This window comes from Gekko japonicus, unplaced genomic scaffold (genome assembly GCF_001447785.1).
Source record: "Gekko japonicus isolate JY-2015 unplaced genomic scaffold, Gekko_japonicus_V1.1 scaffold2236, whole genome shotgun sequence".
NCBI lineage: Eukaryota > Metazoa > Chordata > Lepidosauria > Squamata > Gekkonidae > Gekko > Gekko japonicus.
In genome coordinates, this window is record NW_015176518.1 from 152,589 (window position 1) to 179,546 (window position 26,958).

Below are 26,958 nucleotides of genomic sequence, written 5' to 3' on the forward strand. Positions count from 1 at the left end.
TGACTGGGCAGAGTGGCGCCGTGGACCACCGGCTCAGTGCTGTGGTATTCCACCTTTCTGAATTTGGGATCCACCCTTAGCCCCCTGAATGGCAGCAGGGACCCACTGAGTGGCAAGCACATGGCGTCAGGGGGGGGCAGACTTCCTAAACCTGCCCGTGCTGCAAAGGAGGAATCTATGCCGCTGAGCGACCTCGTCTTGCTGTCACGCTGCTCCTCTCAGCACCAGGGGCAAAGAGAAGCAGGTGGTGGACATGGCCCCCTTCTAAAATATAAAAGATAGCAAAAAGGTAACTCAGTGGGGGCTTGCAAGACAGTCCAGGCCGCTGTCCTTGCATGAGGCCTTAATGGCTGCTCCTTTTCCCCAACAAAACCCAGGTTTTTGCACGAAGAGGAGAGCCTGGAATACAAATATTACAAGCTGAAGCGGGCCGAAATGGAGCAGCTGATGGCCACGCCCAAGGAGGAGCCCAAGGAGGAACCAAAGGAGGTACCAAAGGAGGAGAAGACGACCCCTGAAGAACGGGCCTCAGAATACGTGAGGGTGTTGCTGTACGCGCGGAAAGTAGCCAGCATCAAGAGGAGGCTTTTCCGGAGGAAACGGCCCAGGATCCTGCAGCGAGCCGCCAGAGGCAGGAAAGCCAAGAAGGTCACTGTTGGGACCCAGACGCTCCTGTCGGCGGGGACGATGCTCAAGCAGCAGCGCCTGCACAGCCAGGGCTTGGCCACGTCCTCGGGGGTGGGCTCTCCCCCCTTGGAGGAAGCCAGCCCTCTCATTGGCGGCCAAGATCCGGAAGAGCCACCGTCCGTGGAGGAAGCTCCGGCTGCCGGGCCCTGCACGGAAGCTCCAGGGCCTGCCCAGTCCTCAGCAGACCCGTTTCCTGATGGTAGGTGATGTGCAACCGTCTTCTGTCTCTCAGTGCTGCCCACAAGCTGTAGCTTTTATTTCATGTAATTGAAAACTTTTCGATCTGCTAAAAAAAGTTACCTGCAATTAATTGAAGCAGCAGGCTTGCTTGTAGCTTTTTTAAGACAGGGTATCAGTAAAAATTAATGGGCAGAATGTCTCCTGTGCAGCCAGGGCGGTGTTTGATTTCATCTCTCTCTCTCTCTTACCGTTCAGCTTCTGCACGTTCCAGGTGGCTATTTTAAATCAAAGATAGCATAATTGCTTTAAATCCCCTCTCTTGCTCTCCCGCCTTGCAATTTATGACAGTGAAGAGCAGGCGGAAAACGCGCTTTGCGCTCAGGTTCAATCCCCAGCAACTGGGGTGCTGGATCTTAGGGAAGACTCTTCCCTGTTTGGAATCCTGAAAAGCTGCTGTCAAAAGGGCGATTCTGCATGTAGCATTTACTCCACATTTTCTCAACTGGGAGGGAAAGGCGCAGCTCAAAGCCACATTCAAATACCCTGGGCCAATGCAGTACTGACTGCAAAGTCACCCTCGAACGGCCATAAAGCGTCCATAAAGTAGCACCATAAAATCTGTTGATCAAAGGAAGTGAAAGCAGCTTGCAATGCAGAGGGGAGTTTCTGTTCCATAGAGGGAAAAGCCAATGCAGAATCAGCCCTAGTAGACAGCAGCAAGCGAGAGGGACCAGTCCTGTGCAATGCTCCCTCTAAGCTGTGGAGTCTTGTGAGCAAAAATTCTATGTTGTGAGCTACTGGCATTAAAGTTGTGAGCGAGCGATTTGGCTGCTGCCTAAACTAGTTTGCTCTGGAGCCCTCCTTCCTGAGCTAAGACAAAAATGTGTGACCAGGAGGCTAAAAAACTGTGAGCTAGCTCACACTAACTCAGCTTCGAGGGAACACTGGTTTTGTGTCAGGTTGTTTTGTATGGTCACACTTATTTGGAGAGGAACTGTGACTCAAGGGTGGGACGTGCAACAACAGCTCTAGTGAAAAGATATCAGGCAGCAAGCGTTTGAGGGGCTGTTCTGTAGCCGAGACCCTGGAGAGATGCTACCAGTCCCAGGAGAACCTGGATCTGTCCATGGCCAGGTTTGGGATAAAGCAGGAAGGCAAGTTCCAGTGTTTTCCTCCAGTTCAACCAACGGAGCTGAGTTTAGCTTTCCGTCTGGTAAGTGTTTGAAAGGACATTGAAAAATCAGTTCTAATGAACATTTGTTTTCATTAAAAGAAGAAGGAAAACCAAGCCCGTTAAAAGAAATTACAGGCACCATCTTAGAAATGTACCCCCCTGGCTGGATAGCTTGGTCAAGGCTGAACCTAGCGGGGGGGGGGGGGTTCCAGACTGTTCAAAATGAATCGCCTCTTCTTGCAGCGCTTGTTCTTGACTCTGCTCTGCCTTTGCAGTGGACGCAAAAACGATGGAAACGGCCGAGAAGCTGGCCAAGTTCGTAGCCCAGGTTGGGCCAGAGATTGAGCAGTTCAGCATTGATAATAGTGCGGACAACCCCGATCTCTGGTAAGTTTCCCCTTCCTCAAAAAGCACTTGTATAAGTGTTGTAAACCTTACTTAGCTGAGTATGTATTGCTCTTTTTATTTAAACCCATGTGCTGACCTTGGCCCCTTTCAAGAGTCCTCAGAGGGCATAGTTCTGACCTGGAGAGGGTAACCTCTTAGGTGCCTGAGCCCGGTCTTTAGGTTGAGCAGGCTAAACAATCTTAAAAGGGCTTTGCGTATGCAAACCGTTTAGCAGCAGAGTTCTGCAGGATTTATCAAAGGCTGATTACCAACCTTTAAATCTGATAATACAAACAAGGTGTGAGTTCAGCTCTTTGAGCTGTAACCAGCAAACCAGGCCGAAAGCTTGTAGAGACTTTTGTCTTTCATTGAAAAAAGAAATAGAAGAAGAGATTGGATTTATACCCCGCCCTTCACTACCTGAAGGAGTCTCAAAGCGGCCTACAATCTCCTTTCCCTTCCCCTCCCCACAGCAGACACCCTGTGAGGTAGGTGGAGCTGAGAGAGCTCTCTCAAGAACTGCCCTTGAGAGAACAGCTCTGAAAGGACTTATGACTGACCCAAGATCACACCAGCAGCTGCATGTGGAGAAGTGGGGAATCAAACCCGGTTCTCCCAGATTAGAGTCCGTGCTCCTAACCATTGCTCCAAACTGGCTCTCCTAACCACTACACCAAATAGTTCTTTTGATTATGCAAAATATATTAAGAAATACAGATGTGTGAAAATTAACCCTACAATTCCTAACACCAAGTGCTAAAGTTCTCAAAGTTCCTAACATTGCTTGATTGTATTATAGTGAGTACTAGTTTAAAAACAAAACCTGCTTTCAGGTTTTTGTCTCACGGGTTTTGGGATTATCAAAAACCCCAAGTCATGCACACCCAGATGTAGTCTTAGGGTTCAATAACGACACAACACAACAGATCTATTGAAGCTTACTGACTAGGCTTTCTGTCAGCTCTCTCTCTGTACCAAACTGTTTTCTGACAGACTTGTCAGCAGCCCTTTATTCAGAGCAGGCTCACACACATTTCTCCCCCCTTCCCTGTCCAGTGAAAATGTTACAAACAGTAAAGAGACTCTAAGCTAGAAATCACAGTGTGTTTCACAGAATGTTCTTTACTCATAGCTCATATTATCTTGCCCGAATGTTGCAAAGTTTGTGCTCTCAGTAATTCAGCAGACTCATGCAGACTCAGAAGACCTTGTGCATTTGCCAATCTCCCGGTGAGAACTTGAACTCGTCCTGGGCATGCCTCACAGGAGTTGTTCATATTCCCACACCCAGAAATCTCACCTAATCTTCTGAGACTTTTATCCATAGGAATCTGCTTTGCTCATCACAGTAGTGCATATTTACAGGGAAAAACTATCAGTCTTCCTATTAAAACTCTTCCATTGTATGATTACGACCTAGATAAGTTATTGGTTTTTCACTAAATAAGAGAGAAAGAACAGAAGTGCAAATGAGCCAGTCAGCAGGTGTATATGTTCCATCTGATAAAGCAAGGTATGAGCCAGTTTGGTGTAGTGCTTAAGTGTGCAGACTCTAATCTGGGAGAACCGGGTTTGATTCCCCACTCCTCCACTTGTACCTGGCAGGATGACCTTGGGCAAGCCGTAGTTCCGATAAGAGCTTTCCTTGAAAAAGAGCCGTTTCTGTCAAGAGCTCTCTCAGCCCCACCTAACTCACAGGGTGTCTGTTGTGAGGAGGGGAAGGGAAAGGAGTTTGTAAGCCGTTCTGAGACACCTTCAGGTAGTGAAGGGCGGGGTATAAATCCGACCTCCTCTTCTTCTTCTTCTTCTGAAGGCCAATCTTAACTCTTGACCCCTATTAAAATGCAAGTAATCTAAAATTTTCCATAACTGTTTCGATTAACTGTCAGAGGTTAAAGTAAAGCTGAAGAGCGCTTGAACTCTCAGTTAACATGCAAAAGAATGAAAACAAATCAGTGAAGTAATCCAGTGCCACTACAATACCTCCGAGCTTCCTGGGCCATGGGGGTGAAATTCTCTCCCCCGAGCAATTTCCCCAGAGGACTCAGGCTGTCCTTCCTCAGTCGCCCTTCCGCAGGCATGGGGAAGCTAAACTGCCTATCTGGGCTATCATGGGAGCCAGGATCCCAACTCAGCCAAAACCCGACTGTCTCCCAGTGCTCCCAGAGCGGCTTTTATGTGCCCCTTGTGTCCTGATTCCAGGCCGTTCACTTGTCTCCGGTGCCACTTCCGGTCCAGGCCGATCCACTTACGATTGGTCTGTTAGCTGTAGCAGTAGAAAAGAGCAGGAGTCCAGTGGCACCCTAAAACTGACAAAATTCGTACCCATCTCGATCTATTGGCTGTATAGTCAATTTCTCAGGCTGCGGCGGCTGCGGGACACCGTGCTTGTCTCCCCCACCACCTCACATTTCTAGGCAGTTTAAAAATGAAAATCTATGGATGACCCATCTTAAAACTGTCCAGTTAAAGCCATTTTAAAATGCGTTGTGAATGGATCAGTTGTTGCACATAAGAAGCTGCCTGATACTGAATCAGACCCTTGGTCCATCAAGGTCAGTAGTTACTCAGACCGGCTGTGGCTCTTCGGGATCTCGGGCAGAGGTCTTTCACATCATCCACTACTTGGTCCTTTTAACTAGAGATGCCAGGGATTGAACCTGGGACCTTCTGCATGCAAAGCAGAGGCTCTTCTAGCAAGCCGCGGCCCCATTGTATGTTCATATTTAGTAAACCACCACAACACAGCTGGGAGGGGATAACTCAGGGCTTTTTGTAGCAGGAACTCCTTTGCATATCAGACGACACACCCCTAATGTAGCCAATCCTCCAAGAGTTTACACAGCTCTCCTTACAGGGGATGCTGTAAGCTCTTGGAGGATTGGCTACATTAGGGGTGTGTTGCCTAATATGCAAAGGAATTCCTGCTACAAAAAGAGCCCTGGGCGACACACCCCTAATGTAGCCAATCCTCCAAGAGCTTACAGAGCTCTTCTTTCAGGGGCTTACTGTAAGCTCTTGGAGGATTGGCTACATTAGGGGTGTGTCGTCTGATATGCAAAGGAGCTCCTGCTACAAAAAGAGCCCTGGATAACTGAAAACCAGTGTGTGTGGTACAAGTCTTAGCCAGGGGCTGAAAACTACAAAGATTTGAAGCATCTGTGGGGAGGGAGTTCTTTTTTTCTTTCTCTTTTAATATTACCGTTTCTTTTTTTATATTACCATTTCTTTCTTCATTATATTACCATTTAAGGAGATACAAAATGCAAAAGGAGAAAGGGAAAAGTGCGAAGCATAAAACATCATTTGTTAAGCGCTTTTTAAGGACATTGCGTAATAAAAGAATATAAAACATGAAAGTATCTTAGCAAAAGAGTATCATAATAAATCAGAATATGGTAAAATAATCAGCACTTCCGCATAGTATATTTCCATGTATATTTCCGTTATTTCCTGTCTGTAGGGTTCAGTAGGAAAACATATAAACAAGAAACATAAGAAAATAATAAGAAAACATTTTTTCTTTGTACAAGGTTAATACTATCATGTAATAACTAGTAAATATTTATTTATTTATTTGCATTTTACCCTGCCCTCCCTGCAAAAAGATGAATGAATATAACTATGAGAATATATATTGTTTGGAGTATTAATCTCAGTTTCTTTATTACTCCTCTACCAGCTTTATCTAATCTATGTAGTTTGTCTGTAGTTGTGGGAAGGGAATTCTGTAACCACCACAGAGGAAGCAGAGTTCTGCCTCGAGTCTGACCGTGGCTGCATTTAAAGTAGGGCCTCTGTTCTCAGGCAAGTTGCTACAAGAGGAAGGAGGCCTTTCAGGGGCCTGAGCCTCTGAAGTTCATTACCAGCACTTCCAATTGAGTGCGAAAACAAACACGGCACGGATATAGAAGGCATTCTGGTAACCTTGAACCAGTGCGATTGGAGCACAGGTCACCAGGGCCAGATCCTGTCCAGTGGGGGCTGGTGTGCCACCTTGCACCATGGTATCATAGGATTTTAAAAGATCACTTAAGAATCTCCTATTTGTCAGACACTGCAGTCCACAGTTTAAGAGCGTCATTTACCGCCCTTCACTTTCAATCCATGCCCACTGAAGTGCTGTTTGGAAGGTATGCCAACAAACCACAGGAACAATGTGTATGCGTTTGTGGTACCTCAGTGGAAGACCAGTTTCATTACATTATGGTATGTCCTTTATATTCAGACCTAATAAGCAGATTCCTATCTGGAATCTTAAGTCAACTTTGCAACTTACCTGACAATGATAAGTTGGTTTTCCTCTTGTCGGATATGTAGCCCCTGGTTACTCACAAGGTAGCGCTTTTGCACTTGCAGCCAGAAAAGTTAGATCCAGGGCTGTTTCCAGTATTGTCTAACACAGAGCTACAAAACTGGTAGCATAACTTTTATGATTTTAAAACTTTGATTGTTTTATTTGTTCAAATGCTATACAGTCTTATTCTGGAGGCTTTGTTTTTAGAACAGTACTTTGGAACCTTAAATTTATATTGTGTATTTATATTTTGTATTGTAACGGCCAACGGCCATATACAATAAACCTGCTTACTACCTGAAACTGGTGCCAAGGTGTTAAAAGAGAAGGTGAACCTGGTAAGCAGGTGGGGTGGAGACTCAAGCGATGAGCAACTGCTCACGTTTCAGAGTGCAGCCCAGGGAGAAACAGGCAGAGGAAAGAGGCTGCAAGTTGCCCGGGTTGGAGTGTGCACAAGTGTGTCGGGCCCTAGGGCTCATCTCTAAAGCTGTCTTAAACAGGACCGTAATCTCCCCACCCCTGTAGCACTTACTCCTGACTGGCATTCATTCGCTCTCAGGCGGAAGCATCTCTTGGGTCCGTTTGAACTGAGGAGTCAGCCGGGGACCTCCTGCATGCAAAAGGGTGCAGGGTCTGGAACCTCCCAACCCCGGAACAACCAGTAACGTTTTAAAGTGTCAGGCCTCACTGAAATGCCCGCGAAGAGCATTAAAACAGTGTCATTAAAGGCTGAGCATTCCTCACAAGCCAAACATTCATAACGAGCTACAACAACCTCACCAGCAAGCCTTGGTAGCCCGGCAGTGAGCTTACGAGAGGCTGTTGCAAGAACTTCAGCTCATCACAGTTTTTCTAAGCCTACCTAAGGCACTTCAGAATCCTAAAAGAAAGGAACAAGGAACTTCTTTGCATTTCTCTGGTCACCTGGAGGGATTTCCCCCCCTTTGTCGAGTGTCTAGGGAGATAACCATTTATAATTCAGTCTGAGGATGTCAACCCAAATTTCTGAACAGTCGCTGCCTCCCAGATATCTCTTTACAGGAGGCTGGTAGACAGAAGCCCATTGTCAGTTCAGAGCAAGACAGAAGACCTTGTGAAAGCAAGAGAGGAACATTTAAGCACTGTTGGTGGGAATGCCCACACATTACTAAATTTTGGTCTAAGGTAGAAGAAGAGATTGGATTTATGCCCCGCCCTTCACTTGGAGTCTCAGAGCGGCTTACAAACGCCTTTCCCTTCCCCTCCCCACAACAGACACCCTGTGAGGTGGGTGGGGCTGAGAGAACTCTGACACAAACTGCTCTTTTAGGAACAGCTGTGCCAGAGCTTATGACTGACCCAAGGTCACATCAGCAGGTGCAAGTGGAGGAGTGGGGAATCAAACCGAGTTCTCCCAGATTAGAGTCCGCGCACTTAACCACTACACCAAACTGGCTGTAGGATTGATAGGCAAGGTCTTGGGCTGTACTATCCCACACTCTCCAGAGTTGGTCTTATTGAACTACTGGCCTAACCGTAACAGAAAGCTGATCTGGCGTCCATCTTTTTGGTAGCGGCAAAGACCTTGGATCGCCCAGAACTGGAAGTCCAAACGTATCCCATCAGTCCAACAATGGTTTATGAAACTTCGGGGCTTAGCAGTGATGGATAAGTCAGCGCTACAGATTATTGCGGCGGACTCGCCTTCTACAAACAACAATCTCATGGAAAAATGGTTCCTTTTTTTTTGAATATGCTTCGAACTCCTCTAACAATAGTTGTACTTTACCTAAAAAATACGTTGAGTTTGTATTTTATTGATAATGCTTTGGAAATTCTTGTTAGTATCTTAGCTTGTAAAGGTGATTGTTTTTAAAACCCACTTTATTTTTTTAGTCAGTGTTGTTGTTTCTAGTGTATGTCTATGTTTATGTACGGTTATAAAGTTGATGTTATTGAAAAATTAATAAAAAGTTGTTTTAAAAAAGCAAGAGAGTGTCATGGGAATTGATGCTGAGCACCACCTCTGTACACTTCTTGGAGCAGTGCCCTGATACGGCTTTCTGGAGCAGCGCCTCGAACCTGCTCCGCAAACACAAGTGGTTTCTTTCTGCAAAGCAGACTCACAAGCTAACTGACATCCCGTTTGCATCTATCTCCCAGGTTTCTGCAGGACCAAGAGAGTTCGGCCTTCAAGTTCTATCGTGCCAAAGTCTACGAGCTGTGTCCTTCCATCAGCTTCGGTTCCACGCAGGAGTCTGCTGATTCGAGCCAAAGCCCAGAACGTATGGAGAGCAACGGGGGAGAGGAGGAGGAGGAAGAGGAAGAAGACGAGTTTGAAGACGAGACCTCTCAGGCAGAAACGACAAGAGAGGATGGGGGCGAGGCAGAATCTGCCCCCGCAGACGAGGAGGCGGAAGAGATGATCACCGAGGAAGGTGCGGAAAAAACAGAAGAGGCGGGCACAGCCGAGGAAGGGCAGGCCGGATCCTCTTCTGAAGGTGCCACCCTAAAGCCGGTCGGCCAGGCAGCTTCCAGTGTCCCTCCGCAGCGCAAGAGAGTCAGCAGCAAATCCTTGAAAGTGGGCATGATCCCGGCCCAGAAGAGGGTCTGTCACATCGAAGAGCCACAAGGTAAGGGGTCCCTCTAGCCCAGGGGTGCCCAAACTGTGGCTCGGGAGCCACACGCGGCTCTTTCACGCATATTGTACAGCTCCTAGCAGGGCACCTGGGGAAGCGAAGGGGGGGGCTGCTTTTTCTCCCTCCCTTCCCCCTCCCTCCCATCTATTTGCTTTTTTGGTGTTCTCTCTCTCTCTCTCTCTCTCTTTCTTTCCACCTCTTTCATACTTTCTTTCCACTTCTCTCTCTTTCTCTCTCTCTCTTAGACAACTATCATTAGTAAACAAATATCATTGGACAAATAAATATTATCAATGTCTGTTTTGACCCCTTCTGTTTTTATTTTTGACAGTCTCTTTTAATATTAACAAAAAGCAAATTTGCATATTTTAAAATAAAAACGTGTGTAATGCTTGTTCACGTCTTGCGGCTCTCGAACATCTGATGTTTATTCTGTGTGGCTTTTTACGTTGAGCAAGTTTGGCCAGCCCCGCTCTCATCGGGTCCGGTGCTTATTGTCCCCGGTTTGGATTGACCCCTGTTTTTGGCTTGCCTTGCAGTCCACGAGCCAGTCCGGATCGCTTACGACCGACCACGTGGCTATTCTTACAAGAGGAAGAAGGTGAGGGCAGAAGTGGCTGGTTTTTTAGATCCCATTCATTCTCGGCTTGTGTACACAGGGTCTCTTTGAGCACCACAGCCATGTTGTGAGATAAGCGGTGGTCAACCTCTGTCTAGGTAGGACTGCTTCGAGTTGGGGGGTGGGGAGTAGCGGACTTTCTTGCAAAAGTATTCCTTGCATGTTGGCTAGAACCTCTCCTCGCTGACCTGCTAGTTTTCAGCAGAAAGGGATGGTTTTCTATATGGACCATTGGAACAGATGAACTTTGGAGTGATGCTCCCCGGGGGCAGCGTAGAACCTTCATTTTGATCCCCCCCCAAAAAAAAAACCCCAACCACTTAAGGTGAAAGAACTACAAAGAAACTTGAGTTAATTCCGAAGTTCAAGAGTTCAGAACAGTGGACCTCCACGGGCTGAATAGGAATATCGGGTTCTTATCTCACTACAGATGCTCATTTTCTGCCCCTCCCCCTCCTCCTCTGCTCTAGTCAAACTGGTTACATAAGAACATAAGAAGAGCCCTGCTGGATCGGACCAGTGGTCCGTCTCGTCCAGCATCCTGTCTCACACAGTGGCCAACCAATTCCTCTGGAGGGCCAACAACAGGGCAGAGAGGCCGAGGCCCTCCCTGATAAGAACATAAGAAGAGCCCTGCCGGATCAGACCAGTAGTCCATCTAGTCCAGCATCTTGTCTCACACAGTGGCCAACCAGTTCCTCTGGACAGCCAACAACAGGGCATTGAGGGCAAGGCCTTTATAAGAAAAGCCCTGGTCTGGATCAGACCAATGAGCCATCTAATCCAGCATCCTGTTTCACGCAGTGGCCAACCAGTTCCTCTGGAGGGTCAACAGCAGGGCAGAGAGGCTGAGGCCTTCCCCTGATGTTGACTGCTGGCTGTAGGGTTCAGAGGTTCAGTGCCTCTAAATGTGGAGGTTCCCCTCAGTCACCCTGGCTAGTAGCCATTGATAGACTTCTCCTCCATGAATCTATCTCATCCCCTTTTAAAGCTGTCTATGCCTGTGGCCATCACAGCATCCTCTGGCAGCGAATCCCACATTTTAATCACTCTGTGTGTAAAGTAGCCTTTCCTTTTGTCTGTCCCGAACCCTACTGCCCATCAGTTTCTTCGGATGCCCTCGAGTTCTAGCATTTTGGGAGAGGGAGACAAATTACAATATGCATTGTGTATTTTCATGCTTTACAAGCATTCTGTACAACACCGTTCCCACCTTCTGACAGGGATCAAAGGACTCAGATCTCCATTTCTAGTGTGTGGCGAAGGGAACTCTGACTCTTGACATCTCTAAGGCGCTACTGGACTCGAATCTAACTCAGTGAAACTTACATTAAAGATCAAAAATAATGGGTCGTGTCCTACCACTTTGCTCAGCCAATAGTGGTATCTCCTCTCAGTGTAAGAGCATCCTGCTTCTAAGGAAGGCGCCACCACGAGCTGCATGGAGTGGCAGGATCCAGCCCCACATATCATTAAGTACAACATAGTGAGCCTCTTAAAAGCAGGTACCGATGGCTCTTCACCAACAATTGGTCCTGGGTCAATCTGAGCAAACCCCAACCACTTAAGGTGAAAGAACTACAAAGAAACTTGAGTTAATTCCGAAGTTCAAGAGTTCAGAACAGTGGACCTCCACGGGCTGAATAGGAATATCGGGTTCTTATCTCACTACAGATGCTCATTTTCTGCCCCTCCCCCCAAGCATTCCTCCTCTGCTCGAGTCAAACTGGTTACATAAGAACATAAGAAGAGCCCTGCTGGATCGGACCAGTGGTCCGTCTCGTCCAGCATCCTGTCTCACACAGTGGCCAACCAATTCCTCTGGAGGGCCAACAACAGGGCAGAGAGGCCGAGCATAAGAAGAGCCCTGCCGGATCAGACCAGTAGTCCATCTAGTCCAGCATCTTGTCTCACACAGTGGCCAACCAGTTCCTCTGGACAGCCAGCAACAGGGCATTGAGGGCAAGGCCTTTATAAGAAAAGCCCTGGTCTGGATCAGACCAATGAGCCATCTAATCCAGCATCCTGTTTCACGCAGTGGCCAACCAGTTCCTCTGGAGGGTCAACAGCAGGGCAGAGAGGCTGAGGCCTTCCCCTGATGTTGACTGCTGGCTGTAGGGTTCAGAGGTTCAGTGCCTCTAAATGTGGAGGTTCCCCTCAGTCACCCTGGCTAGTAGCCATTGATAGACTTCTCCATGAATCTATCTGATCCCCTTTTAAAGCTGTCTATGCCTGTGGCCATCACAGCATCTTCTGGCAGTGAATCCCACATTTTAATCGCTGTGTGTGTGTAAAGTAGCCTTTCCTTTTGTCTGTCCCGAACCTACTGCCCATCAGTTTCGTTGGATGCCCTCGAGTTCTAGCATTTTGGGGGAGGGAAACAAATTACAATATGCATTGTGTATTTGCACGCTTTACAAGCATTCTTTACAACACCGTCCCCACCTTCTGACAGCAATCAAAGGACTCAGATCTCCATTACTAGTGTGTGGCGAAGGGAACTTTGACTCTTGACATCTCTAAGGCGCCACTGGACTCGAATCTAACTCAGTGAAACTTACATTAAAGATCAAAAATAATGGGTCGTGTCCTACCACTTTGCTCAGCCAATAGTGGTATCTCCTCTCAGTGTAAGAGCATCCTGCTTCTAAGGAAGGCGCCACCACGAGCTGCATGGAGTGGCAGGATCCAGCCCCACATATCATTAAGTACAACATAGTGAGCCTCTTAAAAGCAGTTACCGATGGCTCTTCGCCAACAATTGGTCCTGGGTCAATCTGAGCAGGTAGAAGCCTCCCCACCAGTGCTCTCTCTAATCTGCTTTGTGGGGAGGGCAGGGTATAAATTTGATAATAAATAAATATATCTGAGAGAATCGGGTTTGATTCCCCATGCTTCTGCATGCAGCTGCTGGTGTGACCTTGGGTCAGTCACAAGTTCCCTCAGAGCAGCTCTCTCAGCCCGACCTACCTCATAGGCAATGCTCCCTCTAAGCTGTGGGGTCCTGTGAGCAAAAATTCCACTTTGTGAGCTGCTGGCATTAAAGTGGTGAGCGAGCGATTTGGCTGCTGCGTAAATCAGTTTGCTCTGGAGCCAGAGCTAAGGAAAAAATGCGTGAGCCGGAGGCTAAAAAAACCGTGAGCTAGCTCACTCTAACTCAGCTTAGAGGGAACACTGCTCCCCGCATGATTTCCCATCACCCCAGAAGGCACTGTCAAGGGCACATGACCTTTATGTTAAATGGTTGAGGTTTTCCCCTGACCCGCAGACTGTTTTTCTAGATTCCCCACCCCCCCTTCTCCTTTCCTGCATTATCCTGAGTATTAGTGCCTGCATCTCTTCTTTTTGATCAGTGGTCCACACGGTGGCAAACAGTTGTATGAAAATGTACATGTCCTATTAAACACAGACACAATCGTGAGTGTGAGGACCTGATCAGCTACCCAGTGCCTTCCTAGCGGCAGCCTTTTTTCAGAACCCCCCCCCCACACACACACACACACAAGGACTGGTGAGACCCAGCCCAGTGTTGATGCCACTCAGATCTGCCTCCCGAGTTCTTGCAGTTCGCCATCTCAGTGGAAAACTAGGTCAGGGAGAAGGAGGTGATCCCAGGAAACTCCTGGAGCCATTTGCAATTTGACTGGGGGGGGGGGGCACAGCAGGGAATGCATTTGGTGCTCTAATGGAAGAGATGACGAGGTTGGACTTATACCCCACCCTTTCCTACCCGAAGGTGTCTCAGAGCGGCTTACAAACTCCTTTCCCTTCCCCTCCCCTGTGAGGTGGGTGGGGCTGAGAGAGCTCTTTCGAGGACTGCCCTTGACAGAACAGCTCTGAGAGAACTTGTGACTGACCCAAGGTCACACCAGCAACTGCATGTCGAGGAGTGTGGAATCAAACTCGGTTCTCCCAGATTAGAGACTGAAGAATTATTCCTGGCTGTTTCTTTCCTCCCTCCCTCCCTGAATCAACCTAATTTTTTTGCAGCAGAAAAGAAAGCTTCCATAGAAACTTGTTTTATGAGCCCCGGAATTTATAGGTGCAGGGTCCAGGGAGAAGATGATGAAGAAGAGATTGGATTTATACCCCGCCCTTCACTTGGAGTCTCAGAGCGGCTTACAAACTCCTTTCCAAAGGCGGGCTCAGGGTGACATACACAACATGGAAATACAATTAAAACATATATAAGCATATAAACATATAGTATAAATAACAATAAATTAAAACACAGTTAAAATGCTGGGACATTATCAGCTACTTATGGCAGCTTGTCTGTTAAAACAGCAGGTTGCAGGAAATGCCTTGTTAATTACCCTATTTCAGGCATGTCCAACTTCGAACAGGTAGTGATCTATTTTTTCCAGCCAAAAGTGCCGGTAATCTACCACCATGAAAATAAAGTTTCAAATTAGTTTCAAATTAGATTTTAACCCACTAAAGCTGGGTTCCATCGCGCGTGCGCCCCCCCATTTATAATGCACCTTTTGTCATTTACTGGTAAGCAAAATAAGCAAAACAAAACAGAGAGACAAAGATACAGAAAGAACCACCAAACAATCATCAAAAAAACCCAAACACCTGTCCAGCAAACCAGGAGACCAAGTGGGGCTGGTGATCTACCTCTGACCCCTCCGCGATCTACTGGTAGATTGTGATCTTACCTGTTGGACATACCTGGTATAGAGTATACCCAATGGTTCCTGCATGACATGGATGGCCTTTCCCCCAGATTCCACACAGTCTGGAGCGGCTCCCCAGGCCAGCGGGTTATTCGCCAAGCTGCACAGGAAGTCCTGGAGCGTCACCGTAGCTGGCCAGCAGGTGCCTCCTTGCCAGTGCAAAGTGGGACGGAAAAGGTTGGGACTTCCCAGGAGGGTGTAGCTGCTGAAGCCAGATGCCTTGGAGAGGTGGGCCAGGTGCTGCCGAGGAAATGGCCGGTGTTTGCCGCAGCCAGTGGCAGCTCCACACCCAGTTCCCTGGCAAAAGGGACACCGGATGCGGCAGCATCCTTGGCAGCCTTTATCAGCACCCGAGGCCTGGATGTTAGTAAAGGCAGGCCCTCTGAGGCATACAGGTGGGCTTTCCCACGGGTGTCATGGGCCCCGGGGCTTCAACGATGCCTTGTTCTTTCAAAATACGTTCTATTGCAGTTTCGCCGTCCTATACGGAGTACCTATCTACTGTTCAGTATGATCATAACTCAAATATAAAAAGCACAATAAAATTCAAACATCAGCGGGCATGAAATGGACGGTAAAGCCGAAATCTTCATAAGGAAATTTACCTATATCTTTTGTAGAACCTAATGGCGATTAACCAAGATATTCCATGCCATTAAACAAAATAAGTAGCAGTAAAAAAAACTTTACCGTAAGGATGGGTCATTAATTATATTAGGGGTGGTTTCTTGTGAAGCGAGATATTCTAGAATAGGAAACCAGGCAGCCGAGAAAGTGGAAGAGGAGAGAGGACATTGGAATTGTTCATAGAAACTGCTGGACCTCCTGAAGGCACCTGGTATTTTTGGCCACTGTGTGTTGGAGTGGATGGGCCATTGGCCTGATCCGGCATTGGCTTCTGTTATGCTCTTACTGTCAAAGAGCTTGGCCATTATGTAGGAACTCCATAGTTTTTTATGTGGGAGGTTTTAGTCAGGAGGTTCATCCAATTTCCATCTAGTTGCCACCAGTGTTCCCTCTAAGCTGAGTTAGCGTGAGCTAGCTCACAGTTTTTTAGCCTCCGGCTCACACATTTTTGTCTTCGCTCAGGAAGGAGGGCTCCAGAGCAAATGAATGAATTTATGCAGTAGCCAAATCGCTGACTCACAGCTTTAATGCCAGTAGTGCACCAGGTAGAGTTCTTGCTCACAAGATTTCACGGCTTAGAGGGAGCATCGGTTTCCACTGCTATTCTAGCCGCTGAGAGAAGTTGTCTTGTTGTAACTGTGAATCCCATATTATGTGTTATGCTCCGGGAATGCCGTTGCGGTTGCACCGTGATCGTTGCAGCACCTGGCCCTGCTCCTCCCAGGCCTTCCCGCGTCACCATTTTAGGGGCGGGCTCAAGGGTCCCGCCACAAAAATGAACTGATCTCTTTGCCTCTCCCTCCCCTTCTCTTGCTGGGCAGTATCCGCAGAAGACCAAGGACATGGAGTTCACGCAGAGGAAACTGACGCAGAGGAATATTGGGTTCCAGATGCTCAAGAAAATGGGCTGGCAGGAGGGACGCGGCCTCGGGTCGCACGGCGAAGGCATCAGGGAGCCAATCAAAGTGTATGTAGGAAGACCGGGGGAAGGGGGTGAGTGTGAGAGAGCGTGTGAAAGTGGGACAGAGGACATTCAGGGACCCAACTCCTAATGGCGACTCTTTCGTACTGTGAAAGACTATTCAGGTTCATTTCATACACGAAACTCACCACAAGCTTTTTTTTTTAAAGATTAAACACAATCTGTGGAGGATCGGTCTGTTAACGAAGGTTGGCTATGATAGCCGAATAGAACCTCTCTGCTTCAGAGAGACTCTTGTCTCTGAATACCGCATGCAATAACACATGGCCATCGCCTTTCCACAGTCTCACGTTCCCTTTGCCAGCAGCCTCCATTCCCTTTCTTTTTAATTTTAAAAAAAAATCACCAAAACCTTGGCTTTTGAAAACAAATTAAGCTACACTGTGTAGTCAAACATCTCTAACTTGTATGACTTCTACTAGAGACAGGGTCCGGAGGCAGTTTTTCTCCAGGCCAGTTTGGCCGAGAATCCTGGAGGTTTTTTGTCGTCATCTAGGCATGGAAGAGGGGTCACTGGGGGGTGGGGGGTGGGTATTTGTGCATTTCCTGTATTGTGCAGGGGGTTGGACTAGATGACCCTGGAGGTCCCTTCCAACTCTATGATTCTACCTGCGTGGCTTGTTTTCCTTGCCTGGATTTCCAGAACGGTGAGTATCTTTTGCCTCCATTGGCTCCTTTGGGAGTTCACACCCATTTTGCCCCCAACTTCTGGCCCAGTCAAGTGAGTTTTGCCTCTGTTCATTGTTTCTTCTCTAATATGCCAATCAACCGCCTCAGGGCTGAATTTCACAAGTCTAAAATTCCTTTGGACGATGCGCCTCCCACCGGCATCCCCCACGGAACAGTTCTCAGGCAACAATTTTCTTTACAGTCGATCAGAAATCCTGTCGCTCCAAACCTGTGTGCTGAAAATGAAAGATTTCCCCCCCCCCTTTTAATCATTCTTTCAGAACTCTTGAAGATGGCAAGCGTTTAAACTCAGTTCTTCCGACACCTCCGCTTCCCATGGAAAAGCTCCCTGGTTTATTCCACGGCATCTCTAATTTTAAAAAGATCTCTGGTTTCGCAGAGATGGTGCCTGACCATGGAGAGCTGCTGCCAGTTAAATAGACCGATGGAGATCCAGTTTGGTATAAAGCCATTTTGTGTGATGAGGGGAGATCCCACAGCTCAGCAGCAGAAATGATGCCTAATGCAGAAGATGCACAGTTCAGTCCCCAGTTCAAGGGGTCTCGGGTGGCTGCAGTGGGAAAGCCCCCCCCTCCAGAAAGCTCAGTGAAGGCACATCTGGCTTCTGAACTGTATTGCTTAGGAACTGCAGCAATCCTTCCCAGAGGGCCATTACCAATGGACGCACTTCCTGCGAGCGACATCTGGATGACCGCACCCAGTTTCCTCTTACCAGTGCTAGAGAATTTGCCTTGTTCTAGGCTCTCGCTGGCACCCACCCTGAATGGAGCCTGTTTCCTAGAATCACTAGGGAAAGGATTAGCCAAGACCAACTCAAGGTGGAAACGGTTCCCCATTCTAGTGTCCCTAGCCCATCTGGATGAGCTTTGTCTCTGCTGGAAAAACAATTGAAGCAGGCAATGCCGGACCAGTGATAAAAGGTGGTAGCTTCTTTCACACCCTCTTTCCCCTGCCGTTTTTGTCTCGTTGGCGCCTCGCACCCGCTTGCCTCATTAATTTCCCAGTGTTGTCTTTTGAGGGAGGTTTCCCTACGAGAAGATAGCATTCAGAATTCAAATCCAGGGATCTCTGTTTGGCTGACATGAGATCTTGAATAAAACGCTGCCCTTGTGACGATCCCAGAACGGTGGCATCGTCTAACTGCTGTTGTGTGAAGCCAGTCGGCGTTCCTGGCCATGGGGCCCATGGAAGGAGCAGGCCTGAAACAGAAAGCCACGCAGCCTTCGTAGAAACTGGGCTGCTTGCAGAGTCAGATGATGTCTGGATTCACTGTACTCCTGCTCCCTGCTGTACGGCGCCCCTGAGCTTTCCCAGCCCATCTGTCCAGGCAACTGTCCTGTACTTGAGCTCTGTGTCGTCGTCCTTCCGGACTTCTCTCGTTGAATTTATCCCTTCTCCTTTGCCCAGTCGTTCCCCTGGGCTTACGTGCCATTTCTGCGGCTCTGATTGTTGCCTGAGATTTGGTTTCCTGTCCCAAGCTGCATGTTGTTGAGTCGCACAGTCGCATCCGACTCTTCGCGACCCCATGGAGCACATCACGCCAGGCCCTCCTGTTGTGCTCCAAAGTTTGCTTCATTTCATGTTCGTTGCATCGATAACACTGTCTACCCATCTCATCCTTTGCCGTCCCCGTCTTCTTTGACCTTCAGTCTTTCCCAGCATCAGGGTCTTCTCCAGTGAGTGCTTCCTTCTCGTTTGGTGGCCAAAGCTTCAGTATCTGGCCTTCCAGGGAACAGTCGGGGTGGATCTCTTTTAGGATTGACTGATCTCCTTGCAGTCCAAGGGACTCGCGAGAGTCTTCTCCAGCACCATAATTCAAAAGAATCTATTCTTTGACGCTTGGCCTTCCTTATAGTCCAACTCTCGCATCCGTACATGACTACTGGGAATACCATCGCTTTGACCATACGGACTTTTGTTGGCAGGGTGATGTCTCTACTTTTTATTATGCTGTCTAAGTTTGCCATTGCTTTCCTCCCAACCTGCATAGACGCTCCCAAAAAAGACCTACGTCACTGGGAGCAATCCTAAGCAGAAGTAAGGCCCAAGTTATTCAGTGGGCTTACTTTCAGGACAGTGTCGTGCTAGATGCTGACATCTTTTGCTCTGTTTGTTGCTCAGTGGCAGAACATCTGCTTTGCATGCAGAAGGCACCAGGTTCAGTCCCCGGCATCTCCACCTAAAAGGTACAAAGACATAAAGAAAGATCATTTAAGAGCTGCATACCTGGTAAATATTACCGCATACAAGCTTAGAACAGCATCTATAGCATTGCGTTTCCAGATTATGCCAACAGAATTACTCCTGGGATGATACTTAAAAATACCCCAGGAACAACATGTTTGTATCTGTAAAACTTCTGTGGAGGATCTTTTTCATTATGTCATTGGTCTGCCCATTGCACTGGGAACCGAGATTTAAATTCTTGACTGCAGTAACAGATCAATTGCAAAATTTTTCTGACACCGATAAATTAATATTTCTGCTGCCAGACACAGACCCTACGGTTTCCTATAGGGTAGCACTCTTCGCCTTAGCGGCTAGTAAAATCAGGACCAAGAACACAGGAAAATGAAATGAAATTGAACTGTAAAACGGCAGTATGTATGTGTTTCTGGAGACGGGTATCTATATTTAAGATTTTAATTCATTTAAATACCGAATGTGGAGGTTTTAACGCTTATTATATTTTAAATCTAACTCAAATTCCTGTGCCGTAAATTGTCTTAATTTGCATATTGTTTAAATTTTAAATTGTAATGGTCATTGGCTATACAATAAATTTTACTACTACTATGAAAAGGATCGGGTAGGAGGTGGTGCAGAAGACCTCAGTTTGAGACCCTTGGGAGCACCACCGCTGGTCCGCGTTGACAGTGTTGACTTTGATGGACCAGAGGTCTGATTCAGTATAAGGCAGCTTCGAATGTCAGCAGCTTAAAGGGCCCCTTGGAGAAGAAACGGGGGGTGGGGTGGGGCAAGGTCCCAAGCTGTCTGGCAACCTCCAAATGGCACCTTTGCCCTGTCTTTATGCTCCTTTGTTCTACAACTTCAGTATCATCAGCCGAACTTAAAGCGCACGCTGTCATTGATGGTTTAGGGCTTATAAAGTGGAAATACCGAAAGCCCAGTTTCCCCAGCTGCAGTACAGACCGACGAGGGATTGGGCACGCTTTGCATCCACTCGGTACCAGGTTTAGATTCCTAGCCGCTGATCTGTTCGGGGTCTCTTCCTGTCGATATGCAGTCTGCCATTCCGCCCGGAAGCTTCCGGCAGCTCGTTCAGGACAAGATTTGTATTGGGGAAGTAGCTAAGCAAAGCAGCCGTAATAACACCTTAAGAAGCTCCCTTGAAGATTCACTACTGTGCGAAAGCAGCTCGATGTCGGTCCCGCTTTTATCTTTTCCCCCACGAACTAGAGTTGGTGTTGGTAGTCCCAGAGTTGGAAAGGTTCTTAAGGCCCTGCAGTCCAGCTCCCTACAAGAAGCACAAGTCCAGAGCACTCCCTACAGATGGCTTTCCAGCAGCTTCTTGAAGACTTCCTGTGAAGGAGGGGCCCACTGTACCCTCCCGCCAGAAGAGAGCCAGCGTGGTGTAGTGGTTGACGACAGCAGACTTGTAATCTGGAGAACCGGGTTTGATTCCCCCCTCCTCCACATGAAGCCTGCTGGGTGACCTTGGGCCAGTCACAGTTCTCTGGGAACACTCTCGGCCCCACCTACCTCACAAGGTGTCTGTTGTAGGGCACGGAAGGGAATGCTGCTTTGAGACTCTTTTAAGGTAGAGAAAAGTGGGGTGTGAAAGCCAACTCTTCTTCTTCTTCTTCTTTGTAACCCACTCCCATAACTGGCTTTATCATTAGGAAGTTTCTCCTGCTTTTCCACTGAAATTTACTCTTAGCTAACTGAATACCTGTCAGATCTGTTCTTGTTCTCTGGGGCAGCGGAGAACTCTCCTTTATTTTATTTACTGTTCCCTGCCCTCTTTCATGCAACTGCTCTTCAAGATGATCAAAGAGCAGAGTGTAACCAGTGCCCCCTTCTCACTCTTCTCCGCTCCCGGTTAAATGTACCCCATTGCTTCAACCTTCCCACACTTCCAGACCCCGACTGTCTTCTCGGCCTTCCTCCGAACCCGTTCTAGATTGTCCGCATCTTAAAGGGCGGTGCCCGGAAATGGCCACAGCGCTCCAGACGAGCTCTGCCTCGCGCGGAGGAGAACGGAACTGTTACTTCTCGTGCTTCTGTTAACATGGCCTTTACACGGACTGATCGTGCTGCCACCTGTCTGGTTTAGGTGGTGCCCAGCTGCAGTCTCGAGACCCTTTTTGTGTGTTCTGCCGCAGCCCGTCATTTTCTCCCTCCGTGCCGAGCTTCGCCTTTCTCTTTGAATTTCGTTTTGTTCGCCTCGGGCACATTGTTCCAACCTACAGTCCGTCGTGCATCTTATTGTTTTATCCTCAGAGGCGGTTGCTGTACCGACCAGTGTTGTGGTAGTTGCAAATCGGCTATGGATTCCCCCCCCCCCCTTCATTCAAGACCTTTGATAAGAACGCCAGTGTGCCAGTCTGAGGACAGAGTCGTTGTCGTCTCCCCCGACCGCCCTCCAGATTCATGAAGTGCCGTAGACGAGCGCTCTTTGACCCCGGTTCTCTGGCCGGCTATGAATCCACCGGCCAGTACTGTCAGCTGGAGGGGTGAGGGCAGGGGCTGTCAAGTCGCCGCCGACTTACGGCGATTCCACAGGGCTTTCAAGGCAAGAGACGTTCAGAGGTGGTGTGCCGTCGCCTGCCTCTGCACAGACGCCCTGGTATTCCTCTGTGACCTCCCTTCCAAATACTGACCAAGGCCGGACCTGCCGAGCTTCCAAGATCTGACAAGGCGGGGCTAGCCTGGGCCGTCCAGGTCAGGTCACTGTCAGCAAGCTGCCAATGTTTTGTTTTCATTCTGTATATGTGTGTGCGCTTGCCTCTTTCACTGTAGAATCGTAGATGCGCATGTCTATGTAGCTCGCCGAAACAATTATCTAGCTCAAGGCCACAGGTGGATGCAGAGCTTGTTAGTGTGGAGAAGCTCTCACTAAACACCGTGAGAAGAAGATAACGTGAGAGGCTTGGGACCGTTAGTTCTCAGGCTCAAGGGCACGCACGGGAACCCCCGCAATTGGCCCATAGTAGTTTGAATGTTTATTATATGCTTTGCCATTGCTTTTACTCCTCATTCTGAACAGTGATCCTGTTATGCACCTTCAGCTCTAATAAAGTTACCTTTTCTTCAAAAGCGTGCTTATTACGATGCAAGGAGGAGTCTGACAGTCACGTAGCCTGCTTTTAATCAGCATTTCCCGGGGTCACGTGCCTTGCTGAAATCTGGGTCTGTTTCATCCATCTGATTCTTTGTCAGTGCCATTACAGCGCCACTTAACTGACGGTGGGAAGTGCTGTCGAATTGCACCCAATTTACGTCTACCTCGTAGGGTTTTCGAGGCAAGAGTTAAGAACAGAGGTGGTTTGCAATTGCCTGCCTCTGCAGGTTGGTCCTGGACTTCCTGCCTGGTCTCCCTTCCAAGGACTAGCCGGCGCTAACCCATAAGAACATAAGAGAAGCCAATGTTGGATCGGGCCAATGGCCCATCCGGTCCAACTGGCCAAAAATACCAGGTGCCATCAGGAGGTCCACCAGTGGGGCCAGGACACTAGAAGCCCTCCCACTGTTGCCCCCCCCAAGCACCAAGAATACCGAGCATCACTTGCCCCAGACTGAGAGTTCCTATCTATACCTTGTGGCTAAGAGCCACTGATGGACCCCTGCTCCATATCTTTATCCAATTCCCTCTTGAAGCTGTCCCTACTTGTAGCTGCCGCCAGCTCCTGTGGCAGTGAATTCCATCTGTCAATCACTCTTTGGGTGAAGAAGGACTTCCTTTTATCTGTTCTAACCCGACTGCTCAGCAACATCGTTTCTTGAGACTTGTCAAGCCACCTTGCTGCAAAACACAGTGGATCGTTCTAGCACTGACTTCTTCAGTCATTCGGGCCCAAAGGGATTTCCCAGTGACGATCCTCACGGAGCACATTTGATCGTGCTCATGGGAAGGTTCCGTCTACACTGGCTGGGAGGGGGGGAATTCCATGCAATTTGAGAATTCTCCCCTCAATTTTCCCCCCCAAACCTCCCCGCCATCTTTCGCTTATCTCATGAAGCCTGGGGCCTGTAATCACGATGCCCCTGTCTGGGGTTGGGGTAAAGAGCTGCAGAGAAGCAGGAAACACCCCCCCCCCCATTAAGCCGCCCCTTTTTGGAAACAGGACATCCGGTAAGACATGGTACTAATTCTCCATTTTGCTTCCATAGGGGCTCCACCTCAGCAGGGGAGGGCTTGGGTGTTGCTGGGGACGAGAAGAAGGAAGACACATTTGACACCTTTCGCCAGCGAATGATAAATATGTACAATCTGAAGAGAGGCTGTAAATAGGTAGGTGTATGGCTAAGCTGTTTTCCCCGAGTGTGAAATTCTTGCAAGCATGAAGGGGGAAAAGTTCTGATCTTCTGGTTTTTTTCACGTTTACCATTTGCCCAGGTAGACAAGGCTAAGCCCCTGCCCGGGCACCGTCCGTGGCTTTTAACAGTGTGGGAGGGGCAGTGTGATAAAAAAAATTAAGCCCAAATGATCTTTGAACCAAAGAATAAGATTGTTGGGTTACCTTGCTGCGGTTTTTTCATATGCCCGTTCCTTAAGAAACGTTGCCATTTTTTAATTCTTTTTTTACCGTATGTCTCATTTGGACGAGCAGGGCCATCCGCAAAGTTCAGTCCCGAGCATCTTAACAGTCAGACGTTCTTTGGATAAAGAAACAGCTGGCATGCTTTTCTCTCTTGTCAGGAATGTCCTGTGTCTATTCTGGACAGGATGAAAAAAACGACCCTCTTCAGTGGTGAAAATTGTGTTTCTCTCCACCCTCCGAGACTCGGAAGCTCAGCTTTTCCATCCTTTTAACATTTTCTTTCGAATCCCTTCGCCTCGGCAACAACTGCTCTCTACGATTGGAAGCAGCAAGTTCTGTTACCTTTAATCCATCCATTGATCATATTTGTGTCCTCTCCCCCCCACCTCCCAAAAAAGAAAAGAAATGGCATGCTAGAACTTAGATTTTAACAAGTAGGGCTTCTAGGAATTCCACCTTTATTCCGGCATCTTCCTTAACTCAGCAGCTTGGAAGTTTGAGATGGATTTCTGCTATTTTTCAACCAGCCTTTGGCCGCACCCTCCCCAAAGGAATGTCGACATACCACACAGAAAGCTATATTTGGGCCTGTGAGCCCCACTGGCGGCAGCGCACTTGAGGGGGTGTGGAATTTGCACTTCTGTGTTGTGCATCTCACGAATTCATGGCTAGCAGTTGGCTGACGCGCCTCTCCATTCCCTCCCCACCTTGATACTTAGGCTGGACATTGCTTTAATGTCCTTGCAAAGAGGACTTCCCTTTGGAGCCGAGCATCTTGGAACACTGAGGCATCCAGAGGGGGAAATTGTTTTTTAGCGTTGGAACTCTCTGGTTTTAACGATGGTTTTAAACCCACGTCCCAACCAAGTGATATTATCTGGACTTCCCCAGTTTTTGCTTTCCGGTAACTATCTGCAAAAGAGGTCTTCATCTTTTGTCGAATGGGCAGACTAATATCTTTTTTTTTTAATTTTCCCCGTTAGAAAACAGCGAACGTTCTTTTTCCAGTAGCTGCCCATTTTTTGTGTGTGAGTATTGTGATCTGCCTAACTTTTTTCGTCCACAATTATTTGGGGTGTGACTTGCTGCACGGCTCTGGTTTGGAGCGTTTCTGGCTGTTTGCTTGTAACAGCTTAAGAGTTAAACAGCCCATGATAGAGGACAGTGATTTTTTTTTTTTGAGCTTCATGCTGTCCTGTGAATCTGGTGTGATTCTTCGCCTGTCAGGGGACTTCAGGAGTAGTGACCTGAACTGCCTGCTTCATCCTAACTCGAGTTGACGTTACTGATGCTACAGATGTGCTGCACCAGCCTGTCGACGCTAATTGTGCCGATCGGGGGCTTCCTTGAAGTCCAGCCATTTCACAGTTACGATTTTCCAGTATGGCTCCTTTGTTTTTCCAGGTGTTTGGTTCGTTTTCTTGTCTTTGCATAATTCTGCCTTTGCTTTTGAAAAAACAAAACGGGGTTCTATCCACCCTGGCCTTGTTGTCAAATAACGATTTTGTTCTGACCTTCCGTAAGTCCAAGTGGCTTTTCTAACCATAAATTGGTCTCAAAACATCTGGAGAACTTCACAAGCCTCTACCGTTTGAAATCATAGGGGCGTTGGAGGGGTTTTACTTCACCATCTGAGTCCCCCGTTCGTTCACATTGCTGGAAGCTTCCTCTCAATTTGAGAACTTGCTTTAAAAAAAAAAAAATCACATGTCCAAGTATGTCCTCTGGTGGCTGTGACCCCTTGATCTAATTAGTTCCGGTCAGCGTTCCACACATTTTGTGGGGCAAGGCCCAAGTGCCCATTTGGTGGGGTGCATCAGCATAAAACTTGACATATCCAGCCCGGGGAACTAGCCTTTTCTTACCCCTGTTTTTGGTGAGGTAGAATGGCGACTGTCCGTCCCGGTCTGAGCTTGCGTCAGAACTGCTTTGAGCAGATAACACGCTCCGGAAGTGTTGAAAGCGAACAATGCTTCTCGCAGGGGGAGGGTTGGCATGGAGAACCTTTCAGTCTCCAGTCCCTCCCAGACAATGATGGTCCTGAGGACCAGTCTTTCTCATTCAACAATTTGGTGTAGGACAGAGGTATCGGAGCAACCCTGGTGTTTTAAGATTCTAGTGTTGCTCTCCAGTCTGACCCACTTTTTGATCTTCTGTTATTTGAGATCCTTTTGGTGGGTTTTTGCACCCTGCTTTTAACAGGTGACTTTACATTGGAACATCTGAATGCAATTGCAAGTATTAAAACATGCCGCCCGATGGATAGCCTTGTCGGTTCACTTGTTTTTTCTTATTTCAGCTTCCCAGGCGCACTCTGTCACAAAGACCACGAGCTTCCGAGACTGTGTTTTAACTTCTGCTAGGAGGGAGTCTTTCTCCCCGCTCGAGACCCTTTTTTTTTTTTGGTTTAGAATGTTGCCTTTTTAGTGCTTCTTCGGTAAGAGTTTTCCCCCCCTTCCTGTAGCACTGAACAGTATTGACACGTAATAAATAGAAGGTCTGTTAAGCGACGGCTGACGTTTTCCTGCTTCAAAATGTTTGAACCGCATGTAATTCTTTTCAAAGAGGCTTACAATAAACGTGGATAAAAATGGAACTAGTTTCCCAGCCTGTTTCCAGTTTCATGTGTATGGCTGTCGGGTTCTTGTTCATTTATTTTTGTTTTATTATTATTATTATTTTTCATAACACACAAACATACAAACACAAATGGAGGCATTTCATTCAATGCGCAAATTACATCTGTTACAAATTCACCCGCCTATTTGTTATAGCTTATATATTTCACCTTATATTATGAAAACAGTAGTTAGAATTCTGCATATCTTAGCAGATTAATACTTTATGTGTCCTCAGCAAGTTTTAATACTTCATAATTTATTTATATTGATCTTCATACCAGTTGTAGAATCTTGACCAGGTATTTTCAAATGTAATTTCCAGTTGACCTTTCAAAATTAAGAGTCAATTTATAAATTTCCGCTGTTTCCAACATTTTACTTATAATTTCTTATTTTGTGGGTATTTGTATACATCTCCAATATTTAGCATATCATATTCTCGCAGTTGTAACAATATACAATATAAGATATAGGTCTTTTTTTTTTTTTTACGATTTTCAGGTAGTATGCTTAACACAACTCTGGTATCAAAGGTATAGAACAGGCATGTCCAACTTCGAACAGGTAGTGATCTATTTTTTCCGGCCAAAAGTGCCGGTGATCTACCACCATGAAAATAAAGTTTCAAATTAGTTCCAAATTAGATTTTAAACCACTAAAGTTGGGTTC

At 47.4% G+C, this 26,958-nt stretch overlaps 1 protein-coding gene across 4 annotated transcripts in view; it reads left to right on the plus strand.

The window, feature by feature from the left end:
• The window catches only part of SUGP2 (SURP and G-patch domain containing 2), a 38,891-nt gene extending 12,645 nt beyond the window's left edge, over window positions 1-26,246 (plus strand). For 2 of the 4 annotated variants that reach the window (XM_015427384.1, XM_015427385.1), the window contains exons 6-13: window positions 378-886; window positions 2,317-2,428; window positions 8,868-9,337; window positions 9,883-9,944; window positions 16,093-16,238; window positions 23,298-23,418; window positions 23,827-24,696; window positions 25,968-26,246. In XM_015427384.1, coding sequence (XP_015282870.1) covers window positions 378-886; window positions 2,317-2,428; window positions 8,868-9,337; window positions 9,883-9,944; window positions 16,093-16,238; window positions 23,298-23,418 — 1,420 coding nt within the window. In that variant the 3' untranslated portion in view covers window positions 23,827-24,696; window positions 25,968-26,246. The remainder of the gene's footprint in view (window positions 1-377; window positions 887-2,316; window positions 2,429-8,867; window positions 9,338-9,882; window positions 9,945-16,092; window positions 16,239-23,297; window positions 23,419-23,826; window positions 24,697-25,967) is intronic. The other 2 variants (XM_015427387.1, XM_015427386.1) reach the window with 2 other exon arrangements.
• The last annotated feature ends 712 nt before the right edge of the window (window positions 26,247-26,958 follow it).